A 25012-nucleotide genomic window follows, 5' to 3' on the forward strand; every position below is an offset into this window, starting at 1 on the left:
GAACGCGCCGAGGGGCACGCAGGCGTCTGCGCGAAATGCGGCTTCACGACAACTGGTGGGGAGGCGTTTCGGGTGCACACATGACGGCGAAGCACGCGATAGGCCCGCCCCCCAAGTGTGAGTGCGATTCGCGTGGCCCGCACCGCACCGCGCGCGAGAACCCCGGCGCCTCCTCCACAACCCCGGCCGCCGCTGCGAGAGCGCGTCCATCAGCGCGCCCTCGACCTTCGATGCCCCGCTTGTGGCAAGCGCTGTCGCGCGCAGTTCCACTTCAGTTGGCGCAAAGGCCCACTGCTGCGGCCAACACGCCCTGAAGGCTCCTGTGGTGAACTGGGTTCTCTCGCGGCCACCCTGGTCGCTTCGAGTGCCCGTGCTGCCCAAAACACGCGTGGGCGCCCAGCTGGACCCGCGCGCGCATGCTCGAAAACTTCACCCAGACCGCTTCCTCCTGCGCATTCCCATTGCACCGCAACTACTGGAATACTCCCCACTTTCCGTAGTGTGGCGGAGGACCCGGAGCGCCTCAAACGTCCCTACTGCGTGCAGGTCAAACGTGTCGGGTGGGCCGTTCGTCACGTGAGGGCGGGGCACTCGTCACTGCCGAGGCGGCAACGAGACCAGCGCCGCAACGCCACGGCGGAGTAACCCTGAGAGCGCGGGAAGGGCAGCGTTTGCCCCGCTGGGGAAAATAAATGCGTCCCTTCCCGATGAAGGAATATAGAAAAAAATACGGAGCAACGCCTTCCCTTGCATTTCCTGCGAGATGCCTTGCGATTCCCGCGACGCACTTCGGAAGCGTCTGTCTGCAGCGCCCGGCGCAAGTCACGCTCAGGGGCTGTTTGGCCGCGCCTAACCGCAGCGCTCCACAAAACGACCATGCGATGATAGTGAGGCGGACGTGGCGGAGCCACTGCCAAAGATCCATCGGCGTGGGGTGCACACGGTGCCCGCACTGCCCTTCCACCTTTGTCGCCGGGCGCAAGCCCCAGGCGCCCGCGTTGGCAGAGTTCACGGCAAGGGCGGGGCAAGGCACGCAAAACTAAGCCGTGGCTCAGAAACAGCTTGTGTGCGAGGAGGCGCCGGGGCGCTGCTCTCCTGTGCGGCACGGCGAGCCAAATTCGGTTTGGAGGGATTGGGGACGCCTGAGCTCTAGTTTAGTAAGCGACCTGCCCGGCTCCTGTGTGGTCTGTGCGGTCTCCCAAGCCATGAACCGTTTCCCGTCCGTGACGACAATACGTGTGTGGATGGTGTCGCTCGCCCGGCGAATGGAGGGAGGGCAGTTTATTTTATTATTTTGCTCGCTTTTCCCAGTTTTGGACTCCTTTGCTTCCCACCCACACTCGCCCGCGGGGTGTGCGCCTTAACTGATGCGCATCGAAACTTCTCCTCCTGCACCACTCTTCGGGGGAGGAGGAAACGGATTCGGCGAGAGTGCTTGGCTTCAACTTTGGCTGTTCTCGCACGACGGAGAAGTTGCTGCCACCGCAGCCTCCTCAGAAGGGCGATGGGGCTCCGCACGTGGAGCGGGAGAACGCTGACGTTCGAAGAAGGAGAGAGAAAAAAAAAAAAGAGAACGGAGGCGGTGGGCGTCGATGGTAGGGGGTGGGGAAGGCGGTGAACCCGCCAACTCCCGCCAACCTCCCCGTTGAGGCCGAAATAGCGGCTCTGCTTTAGTTCCCCCAACAACTGCAGGGCGCGTTGCCGTGGAGCATGTAGCCGCGATCCACGGACTGGTGCTTGGGCCCTCCTTTTTGAGTGAGTGGCAAACCGTGGCACCACGATGCCGGTCAGCGGCGTCGTCGGGGGATTTGGACATTTCCTTTTCACCGTCTTTCCAATACACCACGATTCTTTCTTATGAGGAGTGTGAGCATCATTCTTATTCTGGAACTGTAGTATATATATATATATACTTGAGCCTCTCTCTCTCTCTATATATATATATGTGTGTGTATTTTTTAAATTATGATTTCTTTCTCTGTGGGTGCATGGATGGCTGCGTCTGCCGCGCAAAAAGGTAGCGTGGGGAGTGGGGGTGGGGCGGTGGCGCAAAGATGGGGGCCCATACAAGTAAAGTCCCGGTTCAGCAGCGTAAGGTGTCGGCCGAGGCGCCCAAGGCTGTCATCACTTCGTCGGACAGAGCTCAGTTGGAGCTGAAGTTGCAGCGTGACAGGCTTATGGCGGCGGTCAGACGGTATGACGTTGTGGCGAAGGAAGAGCGCGCCAAGGCCCGTGAGTTCGTGCGCTCTGGCAATCGTCGTAAGGCTTTGTATTGCCTCAAGCGGGAGCAGCTACAGCGGACGCAGGTCACAAGCGTTACGGACATGCTGGATAATGTACAAAGGTTGCTTGACACGGTTGAATTTACCCAGATTGAGCTGGAGGTGTTTGATGCAATAAAAGGGGGCAAGGAGGAGCTTTCAAAGCTGAACGCGATGCTAAACGTGGATGACATTGCCGAGCTCATGGATGATACTGCAGAAACAATCGAGGAGGCCCGGCGTATCAACGTTATTTTGGCACAGCCGCTTGAAGGATACGAGGATGATGAAGCCCTTCTTGCTGAGCTGCTTTCTCAAGGCGTAAGTAGTGCCCCTGCTGCGGAGGTCGCAGTGGAAGAAGTTGCCGTTCCGACGCATAAACTCCCACAATCCCCGGCAACGGAGGGCCATGCAACTGCGGGAGAGTCCGAAAGAATAGGCTTGTCTGCGTAGCAGAGACACGTGTTGCGTTTTAGTTGAGAAGGCGAAGGCGCAGAGGTGCACAGTTGTTTTTTTGTCGTGTGTGTGTGTGTGTGTGTGTGTTTTAATGGCTTTAAAATATATATATATATACATTTTCTTTTTTAAAGCTTTGGATACAGTTGGCGATCCGCGAGGCCAAAACTGGCGGCGTGCCCTGCTGACACGTGTCCAGGGCTACGCTACGGCACCCAAGAAGAAGCCTTTTGCCAATGAATATATACGTGTGTGTGTATATACACACATATACATATATATATATATATATATATATATTTACGGATCTATCTCTCTGTTTATCCACGTGTGTGCGTGTGCGTGTGCGTGTCTCTTGGGCCTGTGCTTCCCCGCGTTGCCCGCGTCTTCGCCTCTCTTGGCGGGTGTGTGCGTCCGCCGTGGCCTCGTTTTTATTGCGGCCCCCTCCCCCCGGTATGTTTCCCTCTCCGCGAGGCTTCTCTGGGCACACCCGCTTGAGGAAACGTGCGAGGGGAGAGGGTAGGCGAGAGAAACGGGAGAGGGAAAAAAAAAGGAAGAAAGACAAAAGCCGAAACAAAAAAAACACACAAGCAACAAGGAAACGATAGAGACACATACGCAGAAAGGGGAAAAGCAGAGACAAGGATAACAAGGCAAGAAGTTGATGCTCGGTCGAATTTTTTTCGTTACATCATGTGCCTCGGTGTTTGCGGGGACAGCGTACTTTGTCGGCGTCGCCCTCAGCCCCCCGCCCTCCTACACAGTGAACAACCGGCAGCGGCTTGAGCGCTACGATGCGCTGTCGCACGAAAATGCCTATGAAAAGCAGACGCGTGGACAGGAGTTTTATCTTGGCATCAGCCGCTGGCGGCGGCGCATGCTGCGGGATGAGGGCCTGGTGCGGGGCCGCGTCCTGGAAGTTGGCGCGGGTTGTGGAGGCAACGCGAGTTACTACGAGCCCCTGCTGCGCCCCGCGGCGGCAGGTGAGGGAAGAGGTGGGCAGCAGCCGAGCCACGCGCCGGTGGTGGAGATCGTGATGAGTGACCGCTCGCCAGGCATGGTGGAGGCGACGACCAAGCAGATCCAGCAGCGCTGCGGCTACGCTCCCTACCGCTACCCCGACTACGACGTGGCTGGCATCCTTGACGCGGTGAAGAAAAGTGAGGCCGCCGGAGCCGGGGGCGACGGTGGATCCTCCGCGGAAAATAAAAGTGAGGGGCAGCGGCACACCCCTGGCGGGGGTGTGATCAGGCGCAAGATTTTTCACGGCGATGGGACCGTGGTGGAGGTCCTCGCCACCCCGCTGCACGACAGCGGGGACGCCTTTGCGGATGCTGCAGTGGCGCCTATTCTGCAGGCCGCGCTCCCTGGGAACATGCTCCCCCTGTTGGATCGGGACGGTCAGGCAGAGCTGCGGCGGCGCGAGGCCGAGAAAAGAACGCAGGCGCATGCAGTGGATGGAGCCGCGACGAATGAGCCCATCTTCGCTGTGGCAAACTACGCGGCGGAGCAAATGCCTTTTCCAGACAACAGTTTTGACACAGTGGTGGACATGTTTGGTCTCTGCAGCTTCGACGACCCGGTGCGCGCGCTTCGTGAGATGTCGCGGGTGTGTAAACCAAGTGGGAACCTTCTTTTGCTTGAACACGGCAAGGGGCGCTGGGCGCGCATTAACGACCACCTCGACAAGTGGGCTCCTCGACACGCGAAAAAGTGGGGGTGCTGGTGGAATCGTGATATTAGACGGTATCTTCGTCTCGCAGGGCTCACGGTCGTGAAGGAGGAGGAGAAGCACTTTGGCACCTCGCTGTACATCGTGGCCAAGCCGTTCAAGTCGATGGATGAATGGGACGCCTACAACAGCAAAGCCGTGCAGGGCTGATGCGAAGTGGGTACCGTATTCCTCTCTGCTAACCAATTTTAAGGGATGGAGGGGCGAAGAAACGTAGCCAAGCACATTTTGCCTTGGCGGCAGACTGTGTGGGAAAAGTTCGCTTGGCAACCACACAAGGATGCCTCTTACGCACGTGTATGTGGCTCTCCCTCACTGTGTGGCGTCAGGTACGGGTATGTTTTCTTGTTGTTGTTGTTATTCTTCTCTTGCTGCGTATGGGCGGTCTTTCTCTCCCCTCCTTTTCTCTCACTGTGTGTGTGTGTGTCCCTGGAGTTTGTCTAATAGACGCCCGTGGAAGGAATATGCGGCCCAATAAGTGATATCGCGTCGTGCTTAAGCGGGCCCTGGTTTCTTTGTACGCCACGTGAATTTTCCCTGCTCCAAAGATGCCGCGGTGTAAAAGCTGGTGCGGGTGCATGGACCCTTTTCCCCCTCCCCCCCCTTGGCCCTCGCACCGCAACTACCGCGACTGCAAGCACCGCCGATGCCCTCCACGCGGGCAAAGTTCTGGCCGCTGCGTGTGTGGCCCACCCCCCTCCCCTCCTCACAGACTGCCACTTGCGAAGCCCATCGTGAGGGCCCGGGACGGCGCTGGCCGCACGGCCTCCTGCATGCAACCTGCGTGCTGCCGGATAATTCTCGGCGGCGGCGGCGGGGTGCGTGGGGCGCCTCGAACCAACGCCCCCTCCTCCCACTGTGGGGGCTCGCCATCTTCGTAGGGCTGCGAAGGGACTCGGCCGCTGCCGGCTGCGCGTTGCCTTTTTGTTGTTGTTGTTGTTGTTGTTGTTGTTGTTTTTCGTTTTCCCCTTTTTATTGTCCACGTGCCACCCTGCAACTTCCACGGGTTTGGGGGGAGGAAGGGAAGGTAGCCTCAAAAATCGAAGAAGACGAAGAAGAAGCCGAGGAAGCAGAAAAAGAAACCAAAAGAAACCAGCAAACAAAAAGACAAACAAAAAAAACAAAAACAAAAAAAACGACATACGACTAGTAATAATATTTTATTTGCTTCTTTGTTTGCAAGCGGTGGCAAGGCGAAAACCGCAAGACACCCATGGCGGTCCGTTTCCCCACGCTCGAGGAGCGGGCAACGCTCGTTGGCTTCGCGACGCGCCTCGCTGGCTGCTCGGCTGAGGACGCAGAGCTGCTTGGGGCCACCTGCGCCTCCCTCATCGCCGACGTCGACGTCGTCCAGGCGTTCATCTTCACCTCCGCCCCATTCGAGCCGCGGGAGACGCGGGGGCCGCAGCCGAGGCCAGACGCACCGCTTCCGCCGACCAACTACTGCCGCGGCGGCATCCCACTCGTTCTCACGTCCCTTTCAGACGACGCCCCGCCGAGGTGTGCCCTGTTTTCCGACACACAGGAGTTGTTTCGCACACAGGAGCCCTTGCTGCGGGCGCTGCAGCTGCGACTGCGGCGAGGAAAAGCCACCCTGACGAGCCTAAACGCGAAGTACAACTACGCCTTCACCGTCGTGACGGTTGGGAAACGGGGAACGGAGGCGAATGGGCAGGGTGGGAGGATTTTAACTGGCACGAGCGTGGGCGTGCAGTCCACGCCGGCGACAGAGCAGGCGCCGGGGGACGCCGGTGACACAGTTCCTGCAGCCAACCGAGGTGCGGAGGAGTGCGGCAGGGAGGGGCGCCGCGTGTATGTGGCCTTCATGCTGTTTTTGCAGACCCTTGACGCCCTCCTCGCGTGGGTGTCGAGTCTTCTGGGAATTCTGGACGGCGAAGGGGCGGTCCCGGCGGTTGGGACGTACGTCGTGCGCGACCCAGCGGAAAAGGAGACCGCAACGGACTGGGGCGGGAGCCACACAAGTGGCGAACAGCGTGGCAAGGCGGATGACACCGCTGGCGGCGTCTCGGCAGCCCAAAGCTGCGATGCTGCGCCTGCAAAAGAGTCGTCGCAGGGAGGGGCAAAGGGCACGGCTGCGGCCTCATCCTCCTCTGCGGTAGAGCATGCATCGGCTACCGCCACGCGACGACCGCGCAGAGTCCGCGTGACGCGGTACGAGCTGCATGACGTGAATAGCAGCTTCCAGCTTTTTCAGTGCCAGGCGAGCCTATTTTTTTTGCCGGAGTACACATCTTACGATCCTCGCCTGCAGCGTCGCCTGCTTGTCCCGGAATACTACCGAGCCCTACGTGAGACGGTCCGCGACATCAGCGAAGAAATAGAGCGCCTGCAGCAAATTGGGACGGCGTTAACGAAGGAGCGGCCGAATGGGGTCATCATCACCTTTTGCCCTGCAATTTGCAACTTTTGCTTCATCCGGGACACCCTGAAGTTGTACTGGAGCGGCTGCGTCGTCGAGGACGACATCACCTCCCTCCACTATCACCGGATGCAGTACAACAAGTGCGTGCTGGAGGTGGCCGAGGTCATGGGGGTTCTGAGGCAACTTCCCCGCCCACCCGCACGCGATGCCGCGGGTGGTCGCGCTCGCGGCAGCAATACTACCACTAGTGCGGCCAGTCGTAGTGGCGCCCCCGCCGCCTCCGTGGAGTGGGTGCTCGCCCCAGAGGAGCGTGGTGCCTTGGAGGCAGGGTTTGCGAGTTTTTGGTCCGTCCGCGGACGCGTGCTCGAGCTGAGCGACTCGCTCACTAGAGATATTCAAGCGAAGAATCGCACGCATCGCTACCAAATGCCTGCGCCACCTTTGCCATCCTCCGCTGCGGCCGCAAACGGGGCTGGAACAGGCGACGGCTTTGCGCAGTGGGTGAGGTCAACCGTGCGCAGCTGGAAACGACTCGTGACGTGTGGGGTAGAGTTGCCTGAGGGTTCGTCCTCGTCGGGGCGCGGGAATGGGGGGTTTTGCCGCTCCACGCATTCGCCACAGTACGAGTCAAAGGTGGAACTGCAGCGTCTCGTGCAGCGCTTGGTGAAGGCGGTGGAGGCGCAGGCAACGATCCTTGAGCGCGATTTCCCGGGGACTTTCTACAGGGACGCGAAGGCGAAGTGGGCGCAGCGGGCAGGCGGCGTCGTACGTTACTTGGAGTCTGTGAGCGTCGTTTTCTCCCCGCCCGCGTAGCGTCCGCACGTTCCGCGCCGCGGCACTGATAAAAGTCCCCTTCCTTTGACGCACAACTCAAGTTACTCCACCCGGTATTATTAGTATGCACCTCATTATTTGCTTGGCTTGCAGACGTTCATAGTTGTTGTTTTTTTTTCGCATTTTCAGGTGATTACGCACTTGCCCAGGACTGTTTTTTTTTATTTCGTTTGTTTCGTTGCTGGGCTAAATGAGAATTTGTTGCCGTGATGCGGGTCTCCCCGTTGCCTCCCACACTCCCCAGCTGGCGTGCACGTGGGTGGGGCCCACTCTCCCTCCTTCTCCCCCCGCTAGCGCCCGGATGAGAGCAAGTCAGATTTGGTGGAATGGCAGCGGCGGCGGCGGCGCGTCCTCATCGCAGGTGCCTGCTGCCGCCTACCCCGCCCTTGCGGAGAGAGTGTTTCTCCTCTACTGCAGCCCCGCCGGGGACGCCGAGTTCGACATTGTGCTGCTGCACGGGCTGGGGAGTGACGAGTTTAAGTGCTGGACGAACGAGGACGGCCTCCTGTGGCCAGCGGCGTTTCTCCCGCAGGAGTTTCCGCGCTGCCGCATTCTCTCCGCCGGCTACACGCACGCCCTGTGGCGCTGGTCGTCCACAGAAAAAACGAAGGCCAGCGAGGTGGAGGAAGTGGTGCAGCGCGAGGGCGAGTGGGTCGCCAGCTCCATTCGGCGCTGGGTGGCGGAGGCGCTGCAAGGCACCCAGGCCGCCGCAGCCGCAGCCGCAGCAGCAGCTGACGACGCGCCGCCGCCACGCACAGCCACCCCAGTCGTCGTCCGGCGAGGGCGAGCAGCAGCGACTGGAGAGCTGCGCCGCCGACCTGCTGGGGCGGCTTCTCTCCGACGCGGTGGGTGTCGGGAGGCGCCCCGTCGTCTTCATTGTCCACTCGCTGGGGGGCCTGGTGCTGAAGCAGATGCTCGTCCAGGTGGACAAGGCGGTGTCGCTGCGCCTCGCGGAGGCGGCGGCCAACACGGACGAGGCGGAGGGGGAGGAGAGGCAGGGCGCGGGGTCATCGCAGCCGTCGCTCCTGCGCTCGCTGAGAGGCATCGTGTTTTACGCCACACCCCACTTCGGGGCCCCGATTGCAAGCGTCGTGACGGGACTGAAGCGGTACTACGAGAGCATCGGCGGCATGGCTCCCTCGGCGATACTCACCACCCTCGGCGACCACAGCAAGGAGGAGTTGCTGAGCCTCAATGAGCAGTTCTTCCAGGCGATTGAGGGCTGCAGCGACGCGGGGTACGTCCACGTTCTCTCCTTTGGGGAAACCCGGCGCCTGAATGGGGTGCTGCGCATCGTGGAGCCGGCGTCTGCCAACCCCGCCGCGGATGACCCGCGGTTTCCGTTTTACCTCCTTGACGCCGACCACCTCGGCATCAATCGGCCCGTCTCAAAGGAGCAGCCGGCCTACACGATTTTGTTTGGCTTTCTTAAGCGCATGCAACGCGACGGACTGCTCTCTCGCACGGAAGGCAGCAAGACGGCTGCTGCCGCCGACGCCGGAGAGCTCCCGAGACGGCAGGAGGTGGAAGGCAATGACAAGGCAGCTGTTGTAGCGATGGGGGAGCCGCTTCTCGGCGATGCTGCCCTGCCCCAACGTGAGAGTAAGGAGGGGCTTGAGGTGCGTATGTTGCTTCACCTGCTGGATCACTGGGTTCGGCGGCTGCGAACGCACTCCACAACCCTCTTTGGCTTCATGATGCCCATGCAGCTGAGCAAACTCCTGGCGTTGGTGAAGGACATCGTCGACTACGTCACCGCGTCTTTTTCCTCGACAGAAACGGCCAATGAGGCCTACCTACTGATACCACTGCGCCTCCTTGCCTACTGGGCAGAACGCGCCGTTTCTACGCTAGAGAACTTCTTAATGTGTCAAGCCGAGCGCTCTGTTATGCATCACCTTTCTGCCCTGGAGAGTCGCACGCTGCACGACATTGATTGCGCTGCGGCGGCGCTGCGGCGTGAGTGGGAGTGGTTTCACCTGCAGCTCTGCCAAACGCATCTCCTCCCGGACGGCTACCCGGTCGTGATCTTCTTTTCACAGTCCGTCACGCTCACCGTCGCGGATGCCATGATGGACGACGCTGGCTGTCTGCTTGTGTTGGCCACGCAGTGTGTGCCGGAGGCCTGTGGGTGGCAGCGGGACGCGGCGATCTCGTGGGGGTCGCAGGAGACACACGCCCGGCTTCCGCCCTCCGTCTCTATGGTGGGCGCCCTGCTCACCGGCTGGATGTGCCTTGGCGTCACCCGCAGGTACCGCTGCGCCACAGCGGCATTCGAGCGCCTCCTCCGCGACTTGCGGCTGCTGCAGCAGGACGCAAGCGACGTGCTGCAGCCAGCGGCGACGGCTACTCCCCCCCGCGCGCGCCCCAGCGCCCAGGAGGCCAACTTTACGTGGTGGTGGGGGGGCGGCGGCGGCAAGGCAAAGACGATGAGTGTAGAGAGAAAAAAAAACCTTTTGCAGGTGTTTGCGTTGCTGGCGCAAGCCAGTCTGTGCTGGAGCCTTTTCCTGCTTGCCCAGCTCCCCGGGGCGGTGACAGCTTCCGCGCCACCGAGCGCAGACAAGTGTGCGGGGGCGCTGCATCAGGCCCTGATGGAGGGCTCTCGCCGCTGCGGCCTGCTGGAGCGCAGCCTTCGCATCGACAGCATCACGGGCCGCCCGTTTGCCTCCATAAAGCGCATTCCGGCGGCGGCGTCGCGGGCGGAGGGGAAACCGCGCCATGCCGCGGGGGCGACGGAGAACAAAAAACGTTCACCCGTCCGCGCATCCACCCTCCTAAAGGGCGCCGCGCTGCGACGCAGTCTCACCTTTATTTGGGACGACGTCCGGCAGGGGGAGAGCAGCGAAGAGGCGGCAAATCGCTTTGCCGCCAGCGTGTTGGTCTTCTGGTGGATCATCGAGAGGCGTGTGAGGTTGCACGGCGCCGTGGGCACTGCGGACGGCGGAGCGGTCAAGGAGACGCAGGAAAAGGGCGCCTTGCAGGACCGGTCGCCGTGGGTCTGGGAGAACGCCCACCCCCGCGTGAAGAGTCAGTGGCTCACCTGGTGGTGCGTCACCAGCGACCCTGTCAAGAACTCCGGCGAGATGAATACCGGGCAGCTTCGACTCTTGACGGAGGCACTGCAGCTCCACAACGGCAATGCGCTGGCGTTGTACCTAACTGGGCGGCACCACCTCTGGCGAGGCCAGCTGGTCCCTGCCGCGGAGGCGTACCTGCGCGCCTTGGAGTCCACGCGGAGCGTGGACAACGCGCTCTACCGCGTCTCCGCCGTCGGCCTCGGCTGGGCGCACCTGCACCACCACCGCTGCGACGGGCGCGAGGGCGGCGGGGTGGACCTCCTCGCCCTGCTGGGGGGCCCGTCTGGGCTGCGGGAGTCCTGGTGGCTGCGGCAGGGAGAGGCGCCTGCGCGGCAGTGCGGCGCCACCGTCACTGCCGCCGACACGGCGGACGCGCACGAAGGCGGCGAGGACGTTGCACACCACCTGAAGCGAGCCTCCGCCCTCTTTGAGGCCGTGCTGGCCTTCGACCCCCACGACAAGGGGGCGCTGTGTGGGATGGGGCGCGTGAAGATGTTAGACGTGGAGGCGGCGTGCAGGGTGGCCTTCCCAGCCGCCCGCCGACACTTCGAAACTGTGCTGGGGGCAACGGCGGCCACGCCAGAGACGGGCTGGGAGCGAAAGGGGAATCGGGAGGACGGCATTGCGGCCTTCGACGATCGGCTGTGGGAGTCACGTGCGGCGTACTGGATGGGGGAGATCCATAGATGCAGCCCGGAGGCAGACATCGAGGCAAGCGAGACACTCGCAAGCAACATGCAGGATGTGAAGGCGTGGTGGGAGTACGCGGTGGGGCGGCACCCGCGGAACGATTGGGCCCTCACCGCGCTGGGGCTTCTTTACGCGGGGCATCGGCCTCGACGCCACCACGGCGACGCCGAAGCGGCGCGGCAGTGCGGGGCGGGGGTGGAGCTGCTGCAGCGCTCACTGGCCGTGAACGCAAAGAACACCTGGACTCTGTGGGGCCTCGCGCATCACTCGCCCGACGTAACGCAGCGGCAGACGTGCCGCATGCTGCTGAAGAAGCTGCTACGAAAGTGAGCCTGGGAGGCTGCCTGTGCGTGTGCGTGCATGTAAAAAAAAGACGTGTACCTGTGGACCCAATTTCCTCTTCTTTTTGTCTTTTTTTTGTTTTTGTTTTTGCTGGAATGCTTCTTTCTCAGTCTTCTTCTTTTTTGTTTGCTTGCTTTTCTCCCTGGTTTCAGCCTGCGCCTCGCTTCACATCGCTGGACTTCAGCTTTTGTTTCCGTTTTGTGCAACTTCTCTTTCCCTTTTCTCTTTCGCTCTCTTGCGCCCCTCGCCCTTCCACCCGCGCACTGCAGCGCAGCGAGTGAGGAAAGTCGCCGCTTCTGCAGAGTTGCCCGCGCCACCCAGTTGCAAGGGGGACACGGCGCAGCGGCACGTAGAGGCAGCGGCAGCAACAAACAAACAAACACACACACACACACACACACACCAGCAGCAGCGGCAGCGGCAGCGGCAGCAGCGAGTGGGAGGAAGGGCGGGTTGTGAGGTGCCATGTCTGCGGACACCAGCGCAATAGCCGTCAACACCTCGGGCATTCCTGCCTCCTCCGGCGCCGATGGCTCCTACGCCCTGCTCAGCGGCAGGGACGCCGTGCTGCGGGGTCGCACGTTAACACCGCCGCCGTCGTCGTCGTCGGCACTCCCAACCGACAACGGGAAAACAGGGGAGGAGCAGGAGGGCTCCTGCAGTTATTGTCGCCCGGCTGCGCAGCCGCTTTCCGGCAGCGCGAAGTCCTGCGTTTCCCTCCACTACGACCCTTCCGCTGCGTCGCACCTCCAGGCGTACTCGCGTGAGGGACCGACGACGCTGGAGCTCGCCGGGTACCATGCAAACACCGCGGCGGCAGACGCCACCCCGCTGCGACACGCGGAGCTGCGGGAGATGCTGGTGGCCGCCGAGCGAGAGTTGGCGGAGGCGCGGGAGGAGAGCGTGCGACGCGGCGCGGAGGCGGAGGCCCTCCGCGTGGCCCTGGCGCGGGAGCATGACATAAACCAGGGCGCCCAGGCGCGGCACGAGGAGTCGGTGCGAGAGCTGCGGGAGGAGCATGCGGAGCAGACGCAGCGGCTGCTGGACCAGATCGCGCTGCTGAAGCGGCTCTCCGAGGGGGTGATGGAGGAGAAGAAGAAGCTGACGGAGGACGCCTCGCAGCGGAAGCTGCAGCTGCTCGCGTTGCTGGACCGTGAGCGGGAGGAGAAGAGTCAGATCATGGCGGACTACCGGCAGCAGACGGAGGCCCTCATCGCGGACCAGGGAAAGGAAATCACCTCCCTGCGGGGCACGCTGCAGACGCTGCGGGAGGAGCAGGAGCGCCTTCTCTCCGAGCAGCAGGAGTTCGAGGAGCAGAAGCGGGCGTTGGAGGAGAAGGCGACGCAGCTTGGGGAGAGGCTCGCCAGGGAGCGCACGGAGGCCGAAAAGAGGCTGCACGAGGCGAATCAGCGCCACGCGCAGCGGCTGGAGGAGGTGGTGGCGCAGAACGAGGAACTCTCGAGCCGCATGGAGGGGGAGGCCGGCAAGCTGCAGGAGCGGCGGCAGGAGCTGGAGGAGCAGCTGCGCAGCCTCACGGAGCGGCTGCGGCGACAAGAGGAGGCCTACGCGCTGGAGCAGCAGACCCTGAAGGAGACGCACAGGCGCGAGGTCTCGGAGCTCCGCGACGAGCTGCAGGCGACGATGGAGCAACGCGAACAGCTGGAGGCCCAGCACGAGAAGGAGCGGCAGAAGCTCTTAAGAAACGAGGAGACGCTCATCCAGTCGATGCGCCAGGCAGTAGAAGACATGCGACAGGAGAAGGAGACCGTGGCGGAGGAGGCGGCGCGGCAGCAGGCGGAGATGCAGGAGAAGCACTGGGCGAAGGCCAACCAGCTGCAGAGCATTGCGGAGAGCCTGCGACGACAGCTCGCCGAGGAGACGGCGCTGCGAAAAGAAGCGGAGTCGGAGCGGGATCTTGTGACGGTTCGGGCAGATGGTCTGCAAGGCAGCGTGAGTCGCTTGACGAATGAGCTGGAGTCGCTGCATGTGGAGTACCGTGCCCGGGAGCGGGCGGCAGGGCAGGAGCGGCAGAATAGTTTGGAGCAGCTGCGGTCGCAGCTTCGCGAGCGCGCGGGGGAGGTGGAGGCGCTGCAGCAGGAGGTTACACGGCGGGAACTGGAGGAGCACAGACTCCGCGAAGAACTCGCAGCCAAGGCGCAGGCGCTGCAGAGCACGCGGGCGGAAAGCAAACGGTTACTGGAGGAGGTGCAGCAGGCCGCCGAGGAGCGAGAGCGGGAGACGGTAGAGCGGGAAGCCGAGCTCGCGAAGACCCTCATGCTTATCCGGGCGCAAAAGACGCAGGTGGAAGCCGAGTGCCAGCGTTTGCAGCGCGTCCTCGCGGAGCTCGAGGGGCGCCAGCAGTCGTGCGAGAGGCAGCTGGGGGAGGAGCGCCGCGCCCTGGAGGCGGCGACGGCGGCGGCGCAGCGGTCGAGCGATGAGGCGGAGGAGCACAAGGCGGCCCTTCGCCGGGCGCAGACCCGCCAGCAGGAGCTCGAAGAGGAGCTGCGGCGCAGGGGCGACGAGCATGCGGCGGCGGCGGCGCGGGTGCTCGAGCTCGAGGCGGCGCTGGAGGCGGCGAATAGTGAAACGGTGCAGCAGTCGCGGGAGGCGGTGCGGGCCGCAAAGGCCCACGAGGCGGAGCTGCAGTTGCTGCTGCAGCGGCAGCAGGCGGAGGCGGCGGCGCTGCGCCTCGCGGCGGATCAGATGCGCGGCGACGCGGCGAAGGCGCGCGAGGTGGCGGCGGCGAAGGACGAAGAGCTGCACCGCCTGCGCGAGGAGGTGAACCAGCTGCACCGCGACGCGGCAATGCGGGCGGGGTCCTGGCAGGATGAGTTGGCGGAGTCGCGGGAGGTGCACGAGGAGGACATGCGGCGCATGGACGAGGTGCTCTACACGCTGCGCGCCGACCTCAGTCGGGCGCAGGCGGCGAAGGTGCAGTGCCAGAAGGACGCGGCGCAGCTGCAGCGCGAGGCGGAGCGGCAGCGCACGCAGCTCGAGGACATGCTCGCGCAGCTGGAGGCGGCGAAGGAGCAGCTGCAGGAGGACGCCCGCTACCGCGAGCAGCTCAACAACGAGCTGCAGGGCACCGTGAAGCTTCTCTCCTCGCGACTCGCGGCGCAGGAGGACGACGTCCGACGGCTGCAGGAGGAGCTGGCGGAAGTGAACAACAAGCTTCACAACGCCCACACCTTTCTCGGGCGCAAGGACGCCGCCATCGGGCAGCTGACCGCACGGCTGCGTGCATACGAGGCAAGGACCGGGGTCTCCTCGGCGTGACCCGGGCCGCGTCCCCGCCCTCCCCCGTTACACACGCCCACCCCCTTTTGTTTCTCTCTCTCCCCGCGTGCGTATGGAGGAGGGCTAGAGAGAGAGAGAGAGAAGTAGTTTTTTTTAATTGAAGACAAAAATGAGGAGGGAACGAGCGCCTACATACATACATACATGCATGCATACATACATGTCTCGCTGTAGAAGAAGTGAGGGGGTGGCGGAGGGGAAGGAAGTGGCAGACGGGCGTAGTGGCGCTGCCACCGTCGGGGCCGTATCCGCCGTAAATCCATATAGATACGAAGAGAAGTAGCGAATGAAGGCGATAGAAGGAAAACAAATGAAAACAAAACAAAATAGGAGAGATTTCTCACTTGCTTCGCTTGTTGTTTCTGCCAGAGCTATTCGTTATTGTTTATGGCCGCTTTACATCCTTGTTTTTCGCTTTGGTTTGTTTTTTCTTTCTTTCTGCCTCTTGCTGTGCGTGTGCGTGCGTGTGTGTCTGGCAGTGTCCCCTGCTTTTGGCAGATGTCAACCGTAAACCGGCTTCGGTGCCTGGAGAAGCTCGGCGAGGGCACCTACGGCGTGGTGTTCAAGGCGAAGGAGAACGCCACGGGGCACATAGTGGCGTTGAAGCGCATGATGATCAGCGGGGAGGACGAGGGGGTGCCCGCCACCGCCATTCGCGAGGTGTGTCTGCTGAAGGAGCTCAAGCACGACAACATCGTCGCGTTGCGCGACGTGCTCTTCGAGCCGCCCAAGGTGACGCTCATCTTTGAGTACTGCGAGTACGACCTCAAGAAGTACATGGAGCGGCACCCCTGCAGGACGACGGCCGCCGTGCTGCAGGAGGCGCGGCAGATCATGAAGCAGGTGCTCCTGGGGCTGCGCTACATGCACCGCCGCCACGTGGTGCACCGCGACCTGAAGCCGGAGAACATATTTCTTAACATCGCCCGCGCCGCAAGGGGCACGGGTCGCGGTGCGGCGGTGGAGGCTGCCGTAGCGCCTGGGCCCGAGACGGGGGCAACGCCGCCACCCGCGCCGGCGGAACTGAGTGGCGGCGGCAATCAGCTCTTAGCGGATGGCGGCGTCAATGGCGCCGACGGCGACGACGCCGCGCAGCTGGTTGTGAAGCTGGGCGACTACGGGCTGGCGCGGGTGGAGAACATCCCCGTTAAGAAGTACTCCCACGACGTGGTCTCGCTCTGGTACCGTAGCCCCGATGTGATGATGGGGACCGCCCTCTACGGCTTCGCCGTCGACATGTGGTCCGTCGGCTGCATCTTTGCCGAGATGATCACGGGGAAGCCGCTGCTGAACGGCCGCACGGAGGCGGAGCAGCTGCTGAAGATATTTTGCCTCCTCGGCACCCCCACGCCGGAGACGTGGCCCTCGCTGCCGAGCTACCCAAAGTGCAGGCAGATGATTGACGCAACGGCCAAGCTGGCGCGGGAGCAGGCCCTGGCGGCGTGTCCGGGCGCGAAGAAACAGCAGCCGCAGCAGCCGCAGCAGACCAACGGGGGCCAGGCGGGGCAGCGGTGCCAGGGGCGTCCAGACGACACCGCGCGGCCCTCGAATGACGCCAACGGCGCCAACAGTAGCGGGGCCCCGGAGGCGCCTCGGACGGGCTACAGTTTCCCGCCCGCCTTGTGCCTTCGGCGCGGCTTTGACGACTACGTGGAGAAGTCGCGTTTCCGCGAGATTGCCGGCGAGGAGGGGGTCGACCTGCTGCGGAAGCTGCTGTGCTACGAGCCATCGTACCGCCTGACCGCCCACGAGGCGTTGCTGCACCCGTTCCTGAAGAACACGCAGGTGCCGGTGCAGCGCAAGGTAGACGTGATGTCCGCAATGCTGAGGCAAACGCTAGAGGAACATCGACTCCTGGATCTCTGTGGCGTGTAGGCGCCCGCCCCGCCGCTCCGCGACGACAGACACCCACAATAATGAAACGGCAACAATCACCCAATCAATGTGACTCTCTCTCTCTCTCTCTCTCTCTCTCTGCGTTTGTGTGTGTGTGAATGAGGTCCCGGTGTACTGCCGGTGGGTCGACGACGTCCACGCACCCGTGCACCGCTGCGCGCCCCACACACGGCGTAGTTGCCTTTTTTTTCTCTCTCTCCGTGCAGATACATATGTATGTATGCATATATGTGCAATTCTCTCTCTCTCCCCCCTACTTTATATGTGTATAGCCTATTTTTGTTTTGTTTCGTTTCCAGTGCTTCCCTCTGTATGTGCCTACCCCTGCAGCAATGAACCCCTTCGAATCTGAGGGGGGGGGAAACAACAACAACACACACACACACACGCTTACAAAGTAAAAGTAAACAACAAGAAGGAGAAGAAGGAGAGGAAATAACTTCACCGTGGAGGTGAAAAGGGAGTTGAAGGAATAAAGAGAAGCAAAGTACCTTGGGTGAGGAGAGGGAAGAGGAGAGGGTATTTTCTTTATCGTGTGCACCAGCAACCCAGCGGCGCAGGCACACACACGCACATGTATACCCACGTACGATGTGTATTTTGGTTTGGTGAGGCGGGGTGTACTTTGAAGCATCACAAATACTGATGGTTCTCTTCAACGCAACCGCATATTGCCTTGAGGCGTTCCTCCACTGCTTCCTCCCTCTGTCTGTGTCTCTCTGTGTGTTCAGCTTCCCCGACGTGTGCGAGCGGAGGCGGCGGCCTGCGCGCGGTAGACGCACGTCTGTTGGCGCAGCGTCGTGGGGGATACATGTGCACGTATAAATGTGGCAACGTGTGTGTGTGTCTTGGTTTGCATCCGTTCCCTTTCTTTTTGCTCCGCTGCAGCCAGAGCGGCAAGGCGGAGGGAGCGGCAGAGACCCCACTTTCCCGCCGCCCGCTTCTCTGGCGCCTCGTCCCGCTTGGGTCCGCGTTGACCCCTACAGCCGCCGCCCCTCTCCCTCCTGCCCGGTGTATTTTTATTTTTATTTTTTTTGTTTTATTTATTTTTGCTCGCCGCCTCCGCCGTCGCCACGTTTCTTCTTTTCGTTTTTCGGCTCGCGGCGCATGGGGGGCGTGCATTTGTGTGTGTGTGTTGTTGTTGTTGTTGTTGTGCCGCCGGCACGGGCGGAGGAGCCGCCGTGGGCCCAACGCGGCTGCCATTTTTTTTGTGTTTTATGTTTTGTTGTTTTGTTGTTGTTGTTGTTGTTTTTTTTAGTTTTGTTTTGTGTTTCGTTTTCGTTCCTGCGGCCGCTGCCTGCCCGCCCCGCCGCAGCGACGGCGCATCCCCCGCACCCACTTGCGCCTCACTCACTTTTCCCCTTCTTCCGCCTTTTATTCCGCCTGCCTCTCCGCCTGTGGCACGCGTTCGTGGCGGGGGCGCCGCGCAGACGGCAAAGCGGCAGCGAAAGGGAAGCGGCAGGCGAAGGCAGCAGCCACAGCAGCAAAAGGAATAAAGTTTTGTTTTTGTTTTGTTTTTAGAACGCAGTTCGATCGGAAGGTCTTCAGCGCAGGCGCACCGTGACCGGGTCCACCGCAGCCACACACACACACAAACGCACGGCCCCGCCACAACAACCAACGCGCAACTGGCGGCCCGCGTAAAAACAAACAAACAAACAAACAACAGCAACACGCGGAGAAACATACATACATAAAACATTGATATTATTGTAATAAAGCAAAAAAAAAAAAAGAATTCTGGGGGCCTGGCAGCCTTAGGAGGAGTGAGTTTATTAAGCGGGAAAAGGCACTAACGTGGGGGCGAGAACAACAGGCGCAAACACCAGAAGACATATATATATATATATATATTTATAGTATAAGTAGAGGGGCCAGCTCGCTGAAATAAGAAGGGAGCGAGCGAAGCGAAAGGTAAAAAATAAAAGGCTAAACCGCGTAGAACAGCAAGCTACACGGGGTGAGCTGAGTCTCTGCCAGCGTTGGGTGCCATAGAATTCTTCCTCGCAGCGTGGAAGGGAAGGAGCACGGGCGAAAGGAAAGCGGGATTCTTTATTATTATTATTATCTGCTGTTGCTGTTGCCCGTGGCGTTTGCGGAAGGGGAGGCGGAGCCAACTCAGCAGCAAGCGGGTTAAATGCGGGACCAACGGCATCTCCACCGCCGCAACTGGCGCCCAATGAAGCGGCGAATGTGGTTGTACTTTACAAAGAACCGGAAGGCGTGCATTCTGTTTTTGCTGCTGCTGATGCAGCTGCTCGGCTTCCTCGCGTACAGCGGGTACGTGAGGAGGGTGGGGCAGGGGAGGCCTGGCCGCGCGGCGCACAGCCAGGGGGATCAGACTATATTTATTGGCGAGGCTAAGCCACGGGACGCGGCGGCGCTTGGGGGTCTGACCACCGCCGTGCAGAAGTACACCCCCGCGGAGCTGTTGGCCGCGTACGATGACATGGACTTCATCTACACCTTCGTGAACGGCACGGAGCGCGACCACGCCTTTCGCCGCCTGCTCTGCTACGAATGCATCGGTGATATTATGCGTGCGGAGGAGGCCTTCTACTCGCAGGGCAAAGTCGTGAGGCCGGAGTGTGTCAAGCATGGCGCTTTACCCCGCGCGAAAACGGTCCGGGCGCTGTTGGAGGAAGTGAGCGGCGGCCCCGCCAAGGAAGCATCGGTGCGCGACCGCGAACGCGACGAGCTGCGGTACAGCATCCGAAGCGTGGAGCAGCACATCCGCTGGCACCGCGGCCGCCTGCTCATCGTCTCCCCTGGCCACCACCCGTACTGGGTGGATCAGGCGAAGAACTTCATGTTGAGCGCCCTCGCGGCCAACCGGGGGCCCCACATGCGGGGACGGCACCCCCGCCTCACCACCGTGCACCAGGACGTGCTGATGCCCTACGGCATGCGCCTCACCCTGGACTCGCACACCATTGAGATGCAGCTCTTCCGCGTGCGCAACACCACCCCCATCCACGTCTTCTTCAACGACGACTACTTCGTTAACCGCGACGTGGAGGTGACCCATCTCCTCAACGAGAACGGCGGCACCTACGTTCGCACGGAGAACGGCATGCTGCAGAGGGCGGTCCGGGCCTCCGGCGGGGGCTCCTGGGGCGCTGGGGTGGATCACACAAACCTCTTCAACACGATGGAGCTCGACATCCACAAGGAGGACCGCCTCCCGCTCAACCTCTTCGAACGCTGGCAGGCGGCGGGGGAAGACCCCACGCAGAGCGTCCCGGTCGCCTCCGGGGACCGGCTCATCCACACCGCCCACAGCCATCGCCCGTACTCGCTCCCCCCGAAGGCCACACCGCAGCGGCCACGCTTTTACGCCACACACGCGCCGTTTGTGTACTGCACCCGCATGTTTGAGTTTATCAACACCAGGTATGAGCTGGAGGTGGCCACCAACACCATGAGCCATCGCGGACGTTCGGCGCGCGACCTCTTCACCCCCTTTGTCTACAACGCCTTCATCATGGCACGCCCGTGGCAGTCCTCACCGCGCTTCCTGCCGTACCTCACCAAACTGCGCTTGAGCCGCATGAGTGACCGCGGGGACCCCGCCCCGCCGCCGCTGCATGTTCGCCTAGACAACAAGGATGCCTGCGCCCCCGCCACGCTGCTGCGCGGACGGGTTTCAGAAGCCATGTATGGAAAGTTTGTGGACGAAGCCGGTGGAAATGAACGGTTCATGCGTTCAGTGAAGGAACGTAACCCGCTTTTCTTCAACATCAACGACGGCTTCAGAGAGCTGAACAGCACCTTGCAGTTGCAGGCCTTCCTCTCGAGGCTTTTTCCGCAGCCGGTGTTTGTTGAACGCACCGCAGCCGAGAAAGACAATCACGCCCCGTATATTACCGCGTTTCAGGGTCTGATGAAGCTTCCCCTGCTCATCTTTGCCTCATACAGGGAGGCGCTCTGTCCCCTCGTCCGCAGCCTAAAGCTTGCCATGCCGCAGTTTGACGGACAGGTGATACTGGTGCGGGAAACTGGCGCAGCGGCAGAGGACAAGGAAGGCCTCGAGGGGGTGCGACAGCGGCTGAAGCACCGAGTGAGGAGCGCAATGCCAGTGGTGCTGTGCACGTTTGGCGGGAAAGTGAAGGAGGTCAACGTGTCCACCGGGCAAGACATCAGTGCGGCGGTGAAAGAGGCCCTCAGCGCCGTACCAAACTCCGCCAAACCACCCGTGCTGCTGCCGGAGGACTACATTGGCGGCAGTCAGGTGAAGGTGGCCGCGCTGGCTATTGATGCCCGCACAAGCCACCCCCTCGACAGCGTCGCGGCGCTCACGCGCGCCATCGAGGTGCCGGGACAGTCCCTGGCCCTCGAGGACTTTGAGCTTGCAGGCCCGATTGGCTCACAGGGCTCCGTTTTGGTTCTCTCACGCGCGGACGCAGCGCGGAAGGCGGTCCACTGGGTAAATGGCGCCTCGGAAACGGACCTGCTGATCACCTTTCCTCTGCCGTACGCGCTTTATGAAGTCCTCGACGCGCCCGTAAAGTGGTCTTTTAGGTAGTAGTACCAGAAAATGCCAAGTTGCCTGGTCTCTGCCCGTTGGTATGCGTAGGCACACGCACACAAGTGGCTGGGCGCCTCGTCGCCCCCGCATCCCACACTCAAAATCTACCATCCGTACCACTCACCCGCCGCGTTGCGGTTGAGCCAAGCCGGCGGCGGATGGGAGGTTGGACTTGGCTTCTCTACTGCGGGAGTAGTGCGTCTTTTTTTTCTGGTTATGAGTGCGAAAGAGAGACGTCAGCAATAATAAAAAGGAAAAAGAAAAAAGTAGAAAAAAAAAGAAGGCAACAAAAGTAAAACAAAAAAAACGTTCTCCAGAGGAGTCAAACATAATAGAGTTGCATCAGTTGTTGTTTTTGGCGGCAGTTGCTGGCGCTAGCGTCGGCTATGCTCTTCTGCTTGCGTTGCCTCTGCCCCTCCCCCTCCCTCCCCCCCAGCTCATCTGCTCCCGTCGCTTTGTGTCCCCTGCGTGTCTCCGCACACGTGGGTTATTTTACACCCTGCGTTCGCAGGGAATTTGAGGGGGCCGCGGCGAAGGAGCAAGCAGGTGCCTTGGGGATTGTTCACCGGCCACCATGCTCTGCCCGCGGGCTGGTAATGGAGTAATGCAGACCCGGCGCAAAGAAGTTGACTTTTGTTGTGTTTTCATTGTTTCTTTGCCGTGCGTTTTTTTTTCGTGTTGTTTTTTTTGTGTTTTAACTTCTCCTTCCACTTTTTTTTTATTTTCTGATGTTCCAAAAAACAGCTTTTTTTTTTCAATTAATCACGCAGCTGCGCCGCTTTGAGAGCCGCCCTGGCGCACGCACGCGTGTTTTTTTGTTTTGTTGTTTTTTCCCCCTCCTCCTTTTGTTTTTGTCCATGTTGTTTGCTGCGTCGCAACAAACTCCTCCTCCCACCGCCGCCGCCTGTGGGCGTCGCCTCTCGCCTTCACGTTTCCCGCGCGCTTTTGGCCACTCTGCGGCCTTTTCTCTGCTCACGTGCGTGGGCGTGGCCTCACCGCCGCGTTGGACCCCCCACCGCCAGCAAAGGCAAGCAAGCAAGCAACAGCAAGGAATAAAGTAAGTGACGCAGGAACGCATCGAGGCGGCAGAGATGACGCAGGAGGATCAGGCCGCCCCAGCCGCAAGCGGGGGGACGGTGACCTTTCGCGTTATTCTCACCTCTGAGCGAAGCCAGCCGTTCCGCGTCATCAGCATTGCGGAGGAGGCGCCCCTCACCGCCGTGCTGCGCTTCGCCGCAGAGGAGTTTGGCATCGCCTCGGTAGACTCCATGGCAGCCACGACGAAGGACGGCACCGGCATCAACCCCGCACAGACGGCGGGGAATGTCTTTATGAAGTACGGGCAGGAAATACGCCTCATTCCGCGTGATCGTGTAGGAAATATATAATTTTTTTTTCTTTTGACGCTTCTGCTCGTCAGCCCATATACATCTTTATGCATATATATATATATATGTATCCGTGTAATGCAACGGAGGTATTTCCGCGGTTACACGTCTTTGGGTGGCGGTGTAATGACGTCTGTGCGTGCTTTTCTTTTTTTTCGTTGTTTGGTATATGCGTTATCACGCTACTGTGCGGCGCCGCGCGGAGGTGGCGCTCCACACAAGAACTGCAGCAACTTAGCGTCTGTGCGTGGCCTTCTCTCTTCGCCCGGTGCACTGCCTCTCCTTTGCTGCTTTTCTCTCTCTCTTTCTTTCTCTCTCTCTCTGGCTGTAATGGTGTGCGGGCGCCAATCCCAACCGAGGCGGAACAGCGAGTCCGTTGCGTGCACACGTGCGTATTTGGGTTTAGCTTATATTTTGCTGCAAAAGGCGCCCACCGGCGTCTTCTTCTTCGCTCCAAGCAGGTACACACACACATATATATATATATATATTTACCTGTGTAGAAATAAATAAACCTAATATATATATATATATACAGACACACACACGTTTGTTGCGGAGGGACCATGGCGCTCTCCCCTCAGTGGGCCCAGTCGGTTGTTGTGCGGTCGGACGACGGCACGATTGTGCGTCCGCAGTCGCACGGGTCTCTGGTCGCCTACACCTACGCCGCCGCGGGTCGCCCCATCATCGTCCGCCCCCGCGATCCCCGCGTCTTCACCGCCGCGTCCTCGCACGACGGGAAAGAAGCTGCCGCGGGGCAGGCGGAGGAGGGCGGGTATGACGCCCACCGTGCCGGCGGCGGCGGCGGCCAGGCCTCGCTGCTCTCTTCGCTTATCACCGGAAGGGACGTGGCGGCGACGTTTTGGGTCCCCGACCCGAAGCGAAACGAGGTGGGCCTGCTGGAGGCCATGCACCGCCGCACGGCGGCAAACCGCACGCATGTCTTGCTCCACAGCAGGCCCCTGCCGGAGCTGCAGTTCAACTTCTCCACCTGCCAGGGCGACAACATTGACCTCTCCCACGACGCGTTCCGTCTCTCCAAGACATCCATGGCGATGCTGCAGCTGGAGCGCAGGCTTATGGACGGCGACGAAATCGTTCTGCACTCCGACGCTGACGCCGGCGGAGGTGGGAAATTTGGTCGCACGGATAGTGATGTGAGGAGACAGCCGCATGCCCCGCCCACCGCGTCGGCTACTATCTCTGGGAAGGCCTTCAAGGATCAGCTGCGGCAAGGGCTGCGCGCCCTTCACGAGGAGGAGTACTACCTTGTTCGCTACCGCGACTACAGTGCGTGGGCCGTGCGATACTACGCCGACATTGCAAAGAAGGATCACTTTTGGGCCAATAAGTACGTGGAGCAGTGCTTTGCGGTTCACGTTGGGAAGGAGCCGGGGGAGCTGATCCCCATCACGGAGGCGCAGTTTCTCTTTGGTGTGGAGATGCTGCAGCGACAGCTTCTCGAACAGGTCGGCATGGGCGTCACCGTGGACATAAACTACTCGGCACTGAGCAAGGATCAGTTCCGCTCGCTAGGGGTCATCCTTGGCAATGGAATGCGAGACGTGGGCGTAGAGGGAGAGGAACTTCGCCGCCGCCAAGAAGCGGAGCGGGAGGAGGAGGAAAAGAGACGTGCCGCAAATTTTAATTCCGGCGCGTACGAGCCACCGAGTATGTGGGACTGGAGCCCGGCCGCAATAAAGAAGCGCATTGACCACCAACTGCAGCGGCAATACCAGACACTTGGGCGCCTCGTGGTGCGTGGTGTGGTGTTGGGGGTGGGTTTGTACGTGGCGTGGTCGTACGTCAGGCGCGCCCTGCCAAGCGACGATAACGGCGTCAACAGTCGGGGGCAACGACGAAAGCGCTGGGGCGCGCGGGATAGCTACTACGGGGACGAAGACGCCAAGTTTGCCCCCAAGGGCTTCCTGCGTAGCGTTATGTTTGGCCCGAAGGAGGTGTTTGACTACCTGCTTGCACCCACCACCAGCGACTAAGTCCGGAGGAGGAGAAGGCGGCGGCTATGCCCCTTGCGGTGCTGGCGGCTGGGAGGGTTTTTTATCCTCTTACTCTTTTTTTCTGTTGCATGCAGGTTGCGGTGCTTCTTTTTTTCTTTTCTTTTTTC

The 25012-nt window shown here is 61.0% G+C and overlaps 11 protein-coding genes across 11 annotated transcripts, besides 28 other annotated features; 9 read left to right on the forward strand and 2 right to left on the reverse strand.

Moving 5' to 3' along the window:
- Tco025E_04384 (uncharacterized protein) lies at positions 1 to 314 on the forward strand (the record flags this gene model as incomplete). The annotated part of the gene is made up of 1 exon (XM_029371294.1): positions 1 to 314. A coding segment is annotated over one exon (314 nt), but the record flags the coding sequence as incomplete, so codon positions are not given.
- Positions 315 to 1896: 1582 nt separating this feature from the next.
- Positions 1897 to 1945: a microsatellite.
- Positions 1946 to 2054: 109 nt separating this feature from the next.
- Positions 2055 to 2714, forward strand: Tco025E_04385 (charged multivesicular body protein 6; the record flags this gene model as incomplete). Its single annotated transcript, XM_029371295.1, has 1 exon — positions 2055 to 2714. One exon carries the CDS (start codon positions 2055 to 2057, stop codon positions 2712 to 2714), a length of 660 nt encoding a protein of 219 aa, XP_029228612.1.
- A 54-nt stretch (positions 2715 to 2768) lies between these two features.
- Positions 2769 to 2804: a microsatellite.
- Positions 2805 to 2985: 181 nt separating this feature from the next.
- Positions 2986 to 3017: a microsatellite.
- Positions 3018 to 3045: 28 nt separating this feature from the next.
- Positions 3046 to 3084: a microsatellite.
- A 158-nt stretch (positions 3085 to 3242) lies between these two features.
- Positions 3243 to 3326: a sequence feature (A-rich).
- A 55-nt stretch (positions 3327 to 3381) lies between these two features.
- Tco025E_04386 (methyltransferase) lies at positions 3382 to 4599 on the forward strand (the record flags this gene model as incomplete). The annotated part of the gene is made up of 1 exon (XM_029371296.1): positions 3382 to 4599. One exon carries the CDS (start codon positions 3382 to 3384, stop codon positions 4597 to 4599), a length of 1218 nt encoding a protein of 405 aa, XP_029228613.1.
- A 188-nt stretch (positions 4600 to 4787) lies between these two features.
- Positions 4788 to 4814: a microsatellite.
- Positions 4815 to 5373: 559 nt separating this feature from the next.
- Positions 5374 to 5405: a microsatellite.
- Positions 5406 to 5491: 86 nt separating this feature from the next.
- Positions 5492 to 5585: a sequence feature (A-rich).
- A 77-nt stretch (positions 5586 to 5662) lies between these two features.
- Tco025E_04387 (variant surface glycoprotein 3275) lies at positions 5663 to 7645 on the forward strand (the record flags this gene model as incomplete). The annotated part of the gene is made up of 1 exon (XM_029371297.1): positions 5663 to 7645. One exon carries the CDS (start codon positions 5663 to 5665, stop codon positions 7643 to 7645), a length of 1983 nt encoding a protein of 660 aa, XP_029228614.1.
- A 349-nt stretch (positions 7646 to 7994) lies between these two features.
- Positions 7995 to 8013: a microsatellite.
- A 5-nt stretch (positions 8014 to 8018) lies between these two features.
- Tco025E_04388 (uncharacterized protein) lies at positions 8019 to 8543 on the reverse strand (the record flags this gene model as incomplete). The annotated part of the gene is made up of 1 exon (XM_029371298.1): positions 8019 to 8543. The coding sequence occupies one exon, from the start codon at positions 8541 to 8543 to the stop codon at positions 8019 to 8021; it is 525 nt and encodes a 174-aa protein (XP_029228615.1).
- A 34-nt stretch (positions 8544 to 8577) lies between these two features.
- On the forward strand, positions 8578 to 11763 carry Tco025E_04389 (putative protein SERAC1-like; the record flags this gene model as incomplete). Its single annotated transcript, XM_029371299.1, has 1 exon — positions 8578 to 11763. One exon carries the CDS (start codon positions 8578 to 8580, stop codon positions 11761 to 11763), a length of 3186 nt encoding a protein of 1061 aa, XP_029228616.1.
- Positions 11764 to 11833: 70 nt separating this feature from the next.
- Positions 11834 to 11911: a microsatellite.
- Positions 11912 to 12142: 231 nt separating this feature from the next.
- Positions 12143 to 12178: a microsatellite.
- Positions 12176 to 12218: a microsatellite.
- Positions 12219 to 12240: 22 nt separating this feature from the next.
- Positions 12241 to 15051, forward strand: Tco025E_04390 (kinesin K39; the record flags this gene model as incomplete). Its single annotated transcript, XM_029371300.1, has 1 exon — positions 12241 to 15051. One exon carries the CDS (start codon positions 12241 to 12243, stop codon positions 15049 to 15051), a length of 2811 nt encoding a protein of 936 aa, XP_029228617.1.
- Positions 15052 to 15137: 86 nt separating this feature from the next.
- Positions 15138 to 15154: a microsatellite.
- A 47-nt stretch (positions 15155 to 15201) lies between these two features.
- Positions 15202 to 15234: a microsatellite.
- Positions 15235 to 15570: 336 nt separating this feature from the next.
- On the forward strand, positions 15571 to 16947 carry Tco025E_04391 (protein kinase; the record flags this gene model as incomplete). Its single annotated transcript, XM_029371301.1, has 1 exon — positions 15571 to 16947. The coding sequence occupies one exon, from the start codon at positions 15571 to 15573 to the stop codon at positions 16945 to 16947; it is 1377 nt and encodes a 458-aa protein (XP_029228618.1).
- A 73-nt stretch (positions 16948 to 17020) lies between these two features.
- Positions 17021 to 17048: a microsatellite.
- Positions 17049 to 17331: 283 nt separating this feature from the next.
- Positions 17332 to 17356: a microsatellite.
- Positions 17357 to 17363: 7 nt separating this feature from the next.
- Positions 17364 to 17403: a sequence feature (GA-rich).
- Positions 17404 to 17982: 579 nt separating this feature from the next.
- Positions 17983 to 18019: a microsatellite.
- Positions 18020 to 18090: 71 nt separating this feature from the next.
- Positions 18091 to 18122: a microsatellite.
- A 49-nt stretch (positions 18123 to 18171) lies between these two features.
- Positions 18172 to 18186: a microsatellite.
- Positions 18187 to 18218: a microsatellite.
- Positions 18219 to 18251: a microsatellite.
- A 361-nt stretch (positions 18252 to 18612) lies between these two features.
- Positions 18613 to 18669: a sequence feature (A-rich).
- A 133-nt stretch (positions 18670 to 18802) lies between these two features.
- Positions 18803 to 18832: a microsatellite.
- Positions 18833 to 19159: 327 nt separating this feature from the next.
- On the forward strand, positions 19160 to 21493 carry Tco025E_04392 (putative ATP-dependent chaperone; the record flags this gene model as incomplete). Its single annotated transcript, XM_029371302.1, has 1 exon — positions 19160 to 21493. The coding sequence occupies one exon, from the start codon at positions 19160 to 19162 to the stop codon at positions 21491 to 21493; it is 2334 nt and encodes a 777-aa protein (XP_029228619.1).
- A 668-nt stretch (positions 21494 to 22161) lies between these two features.
- Positions 22162 to 22221: a microsatellite.
- A 292-nt stretch (positions 22222 to 22513) lies between these two features.
- Positions 22514 to 22558: a microsatellite.
- A 43-nt stretch (positions 22559 to 22601) lies between these two features.
- Positions 22602 to 22937, reverse strand: Tco025E_04393 (uncharacterized protein; the record flags this gene model as incomplete). Its single annotated transcript, XM_029371303.1, has 1 exon — positions 22602 to 22937. One exon carries the CDS (start codon positions 22935 to 22937, stop codon positions 22602 to 22604), a length of 336 nt encoding a protein of 111 aa, XP_029228620.1.
- A 241-nt stretch (positions 22938 to 23178) lies between these two features.
- Positions 23179 to 23207: a microsatellite.
- Positions 23208 to 23357: 150 nt separating this feature from the next.
- Positions 23358 to 23419: a microsatellite.
- A 31-nt stretch (positions 23420 to 23450) lies between these two features.
- Tco025E_04394 (uncharacterized protein) lies at positions 23451 to 24884 on the forward strand (the record flags this gene model as incomplete). Its single annotated transcript, XM_029371304.1, has 1 exon — positions 23451 to 24884. One exon carries the CDS (start codon positions 23451 to 23453, stop codon positions 24882 to 24884), a length of 1434 nt encoding a protein of 477 aa, XP_029228621.1.
- Positions 24885 to 25012: the final 128 nt, after the last annotated feature.

The sequence above is a fragment of the Trypanosoma conorhini genome, assembly GCF_003719485.1.
Source record: "Trypanosoma conorhini strain 025E chromosome Unknown Tco_14.4_contig_00222, whole genome shotgun sequence".
Lineage (NCBI taxonomy): Eukaryota > Euglenozoa > Kinetoplastea > Trypanosomatida > Trypanosomatidae > Trypanosoma > Trypanosoma conorhini.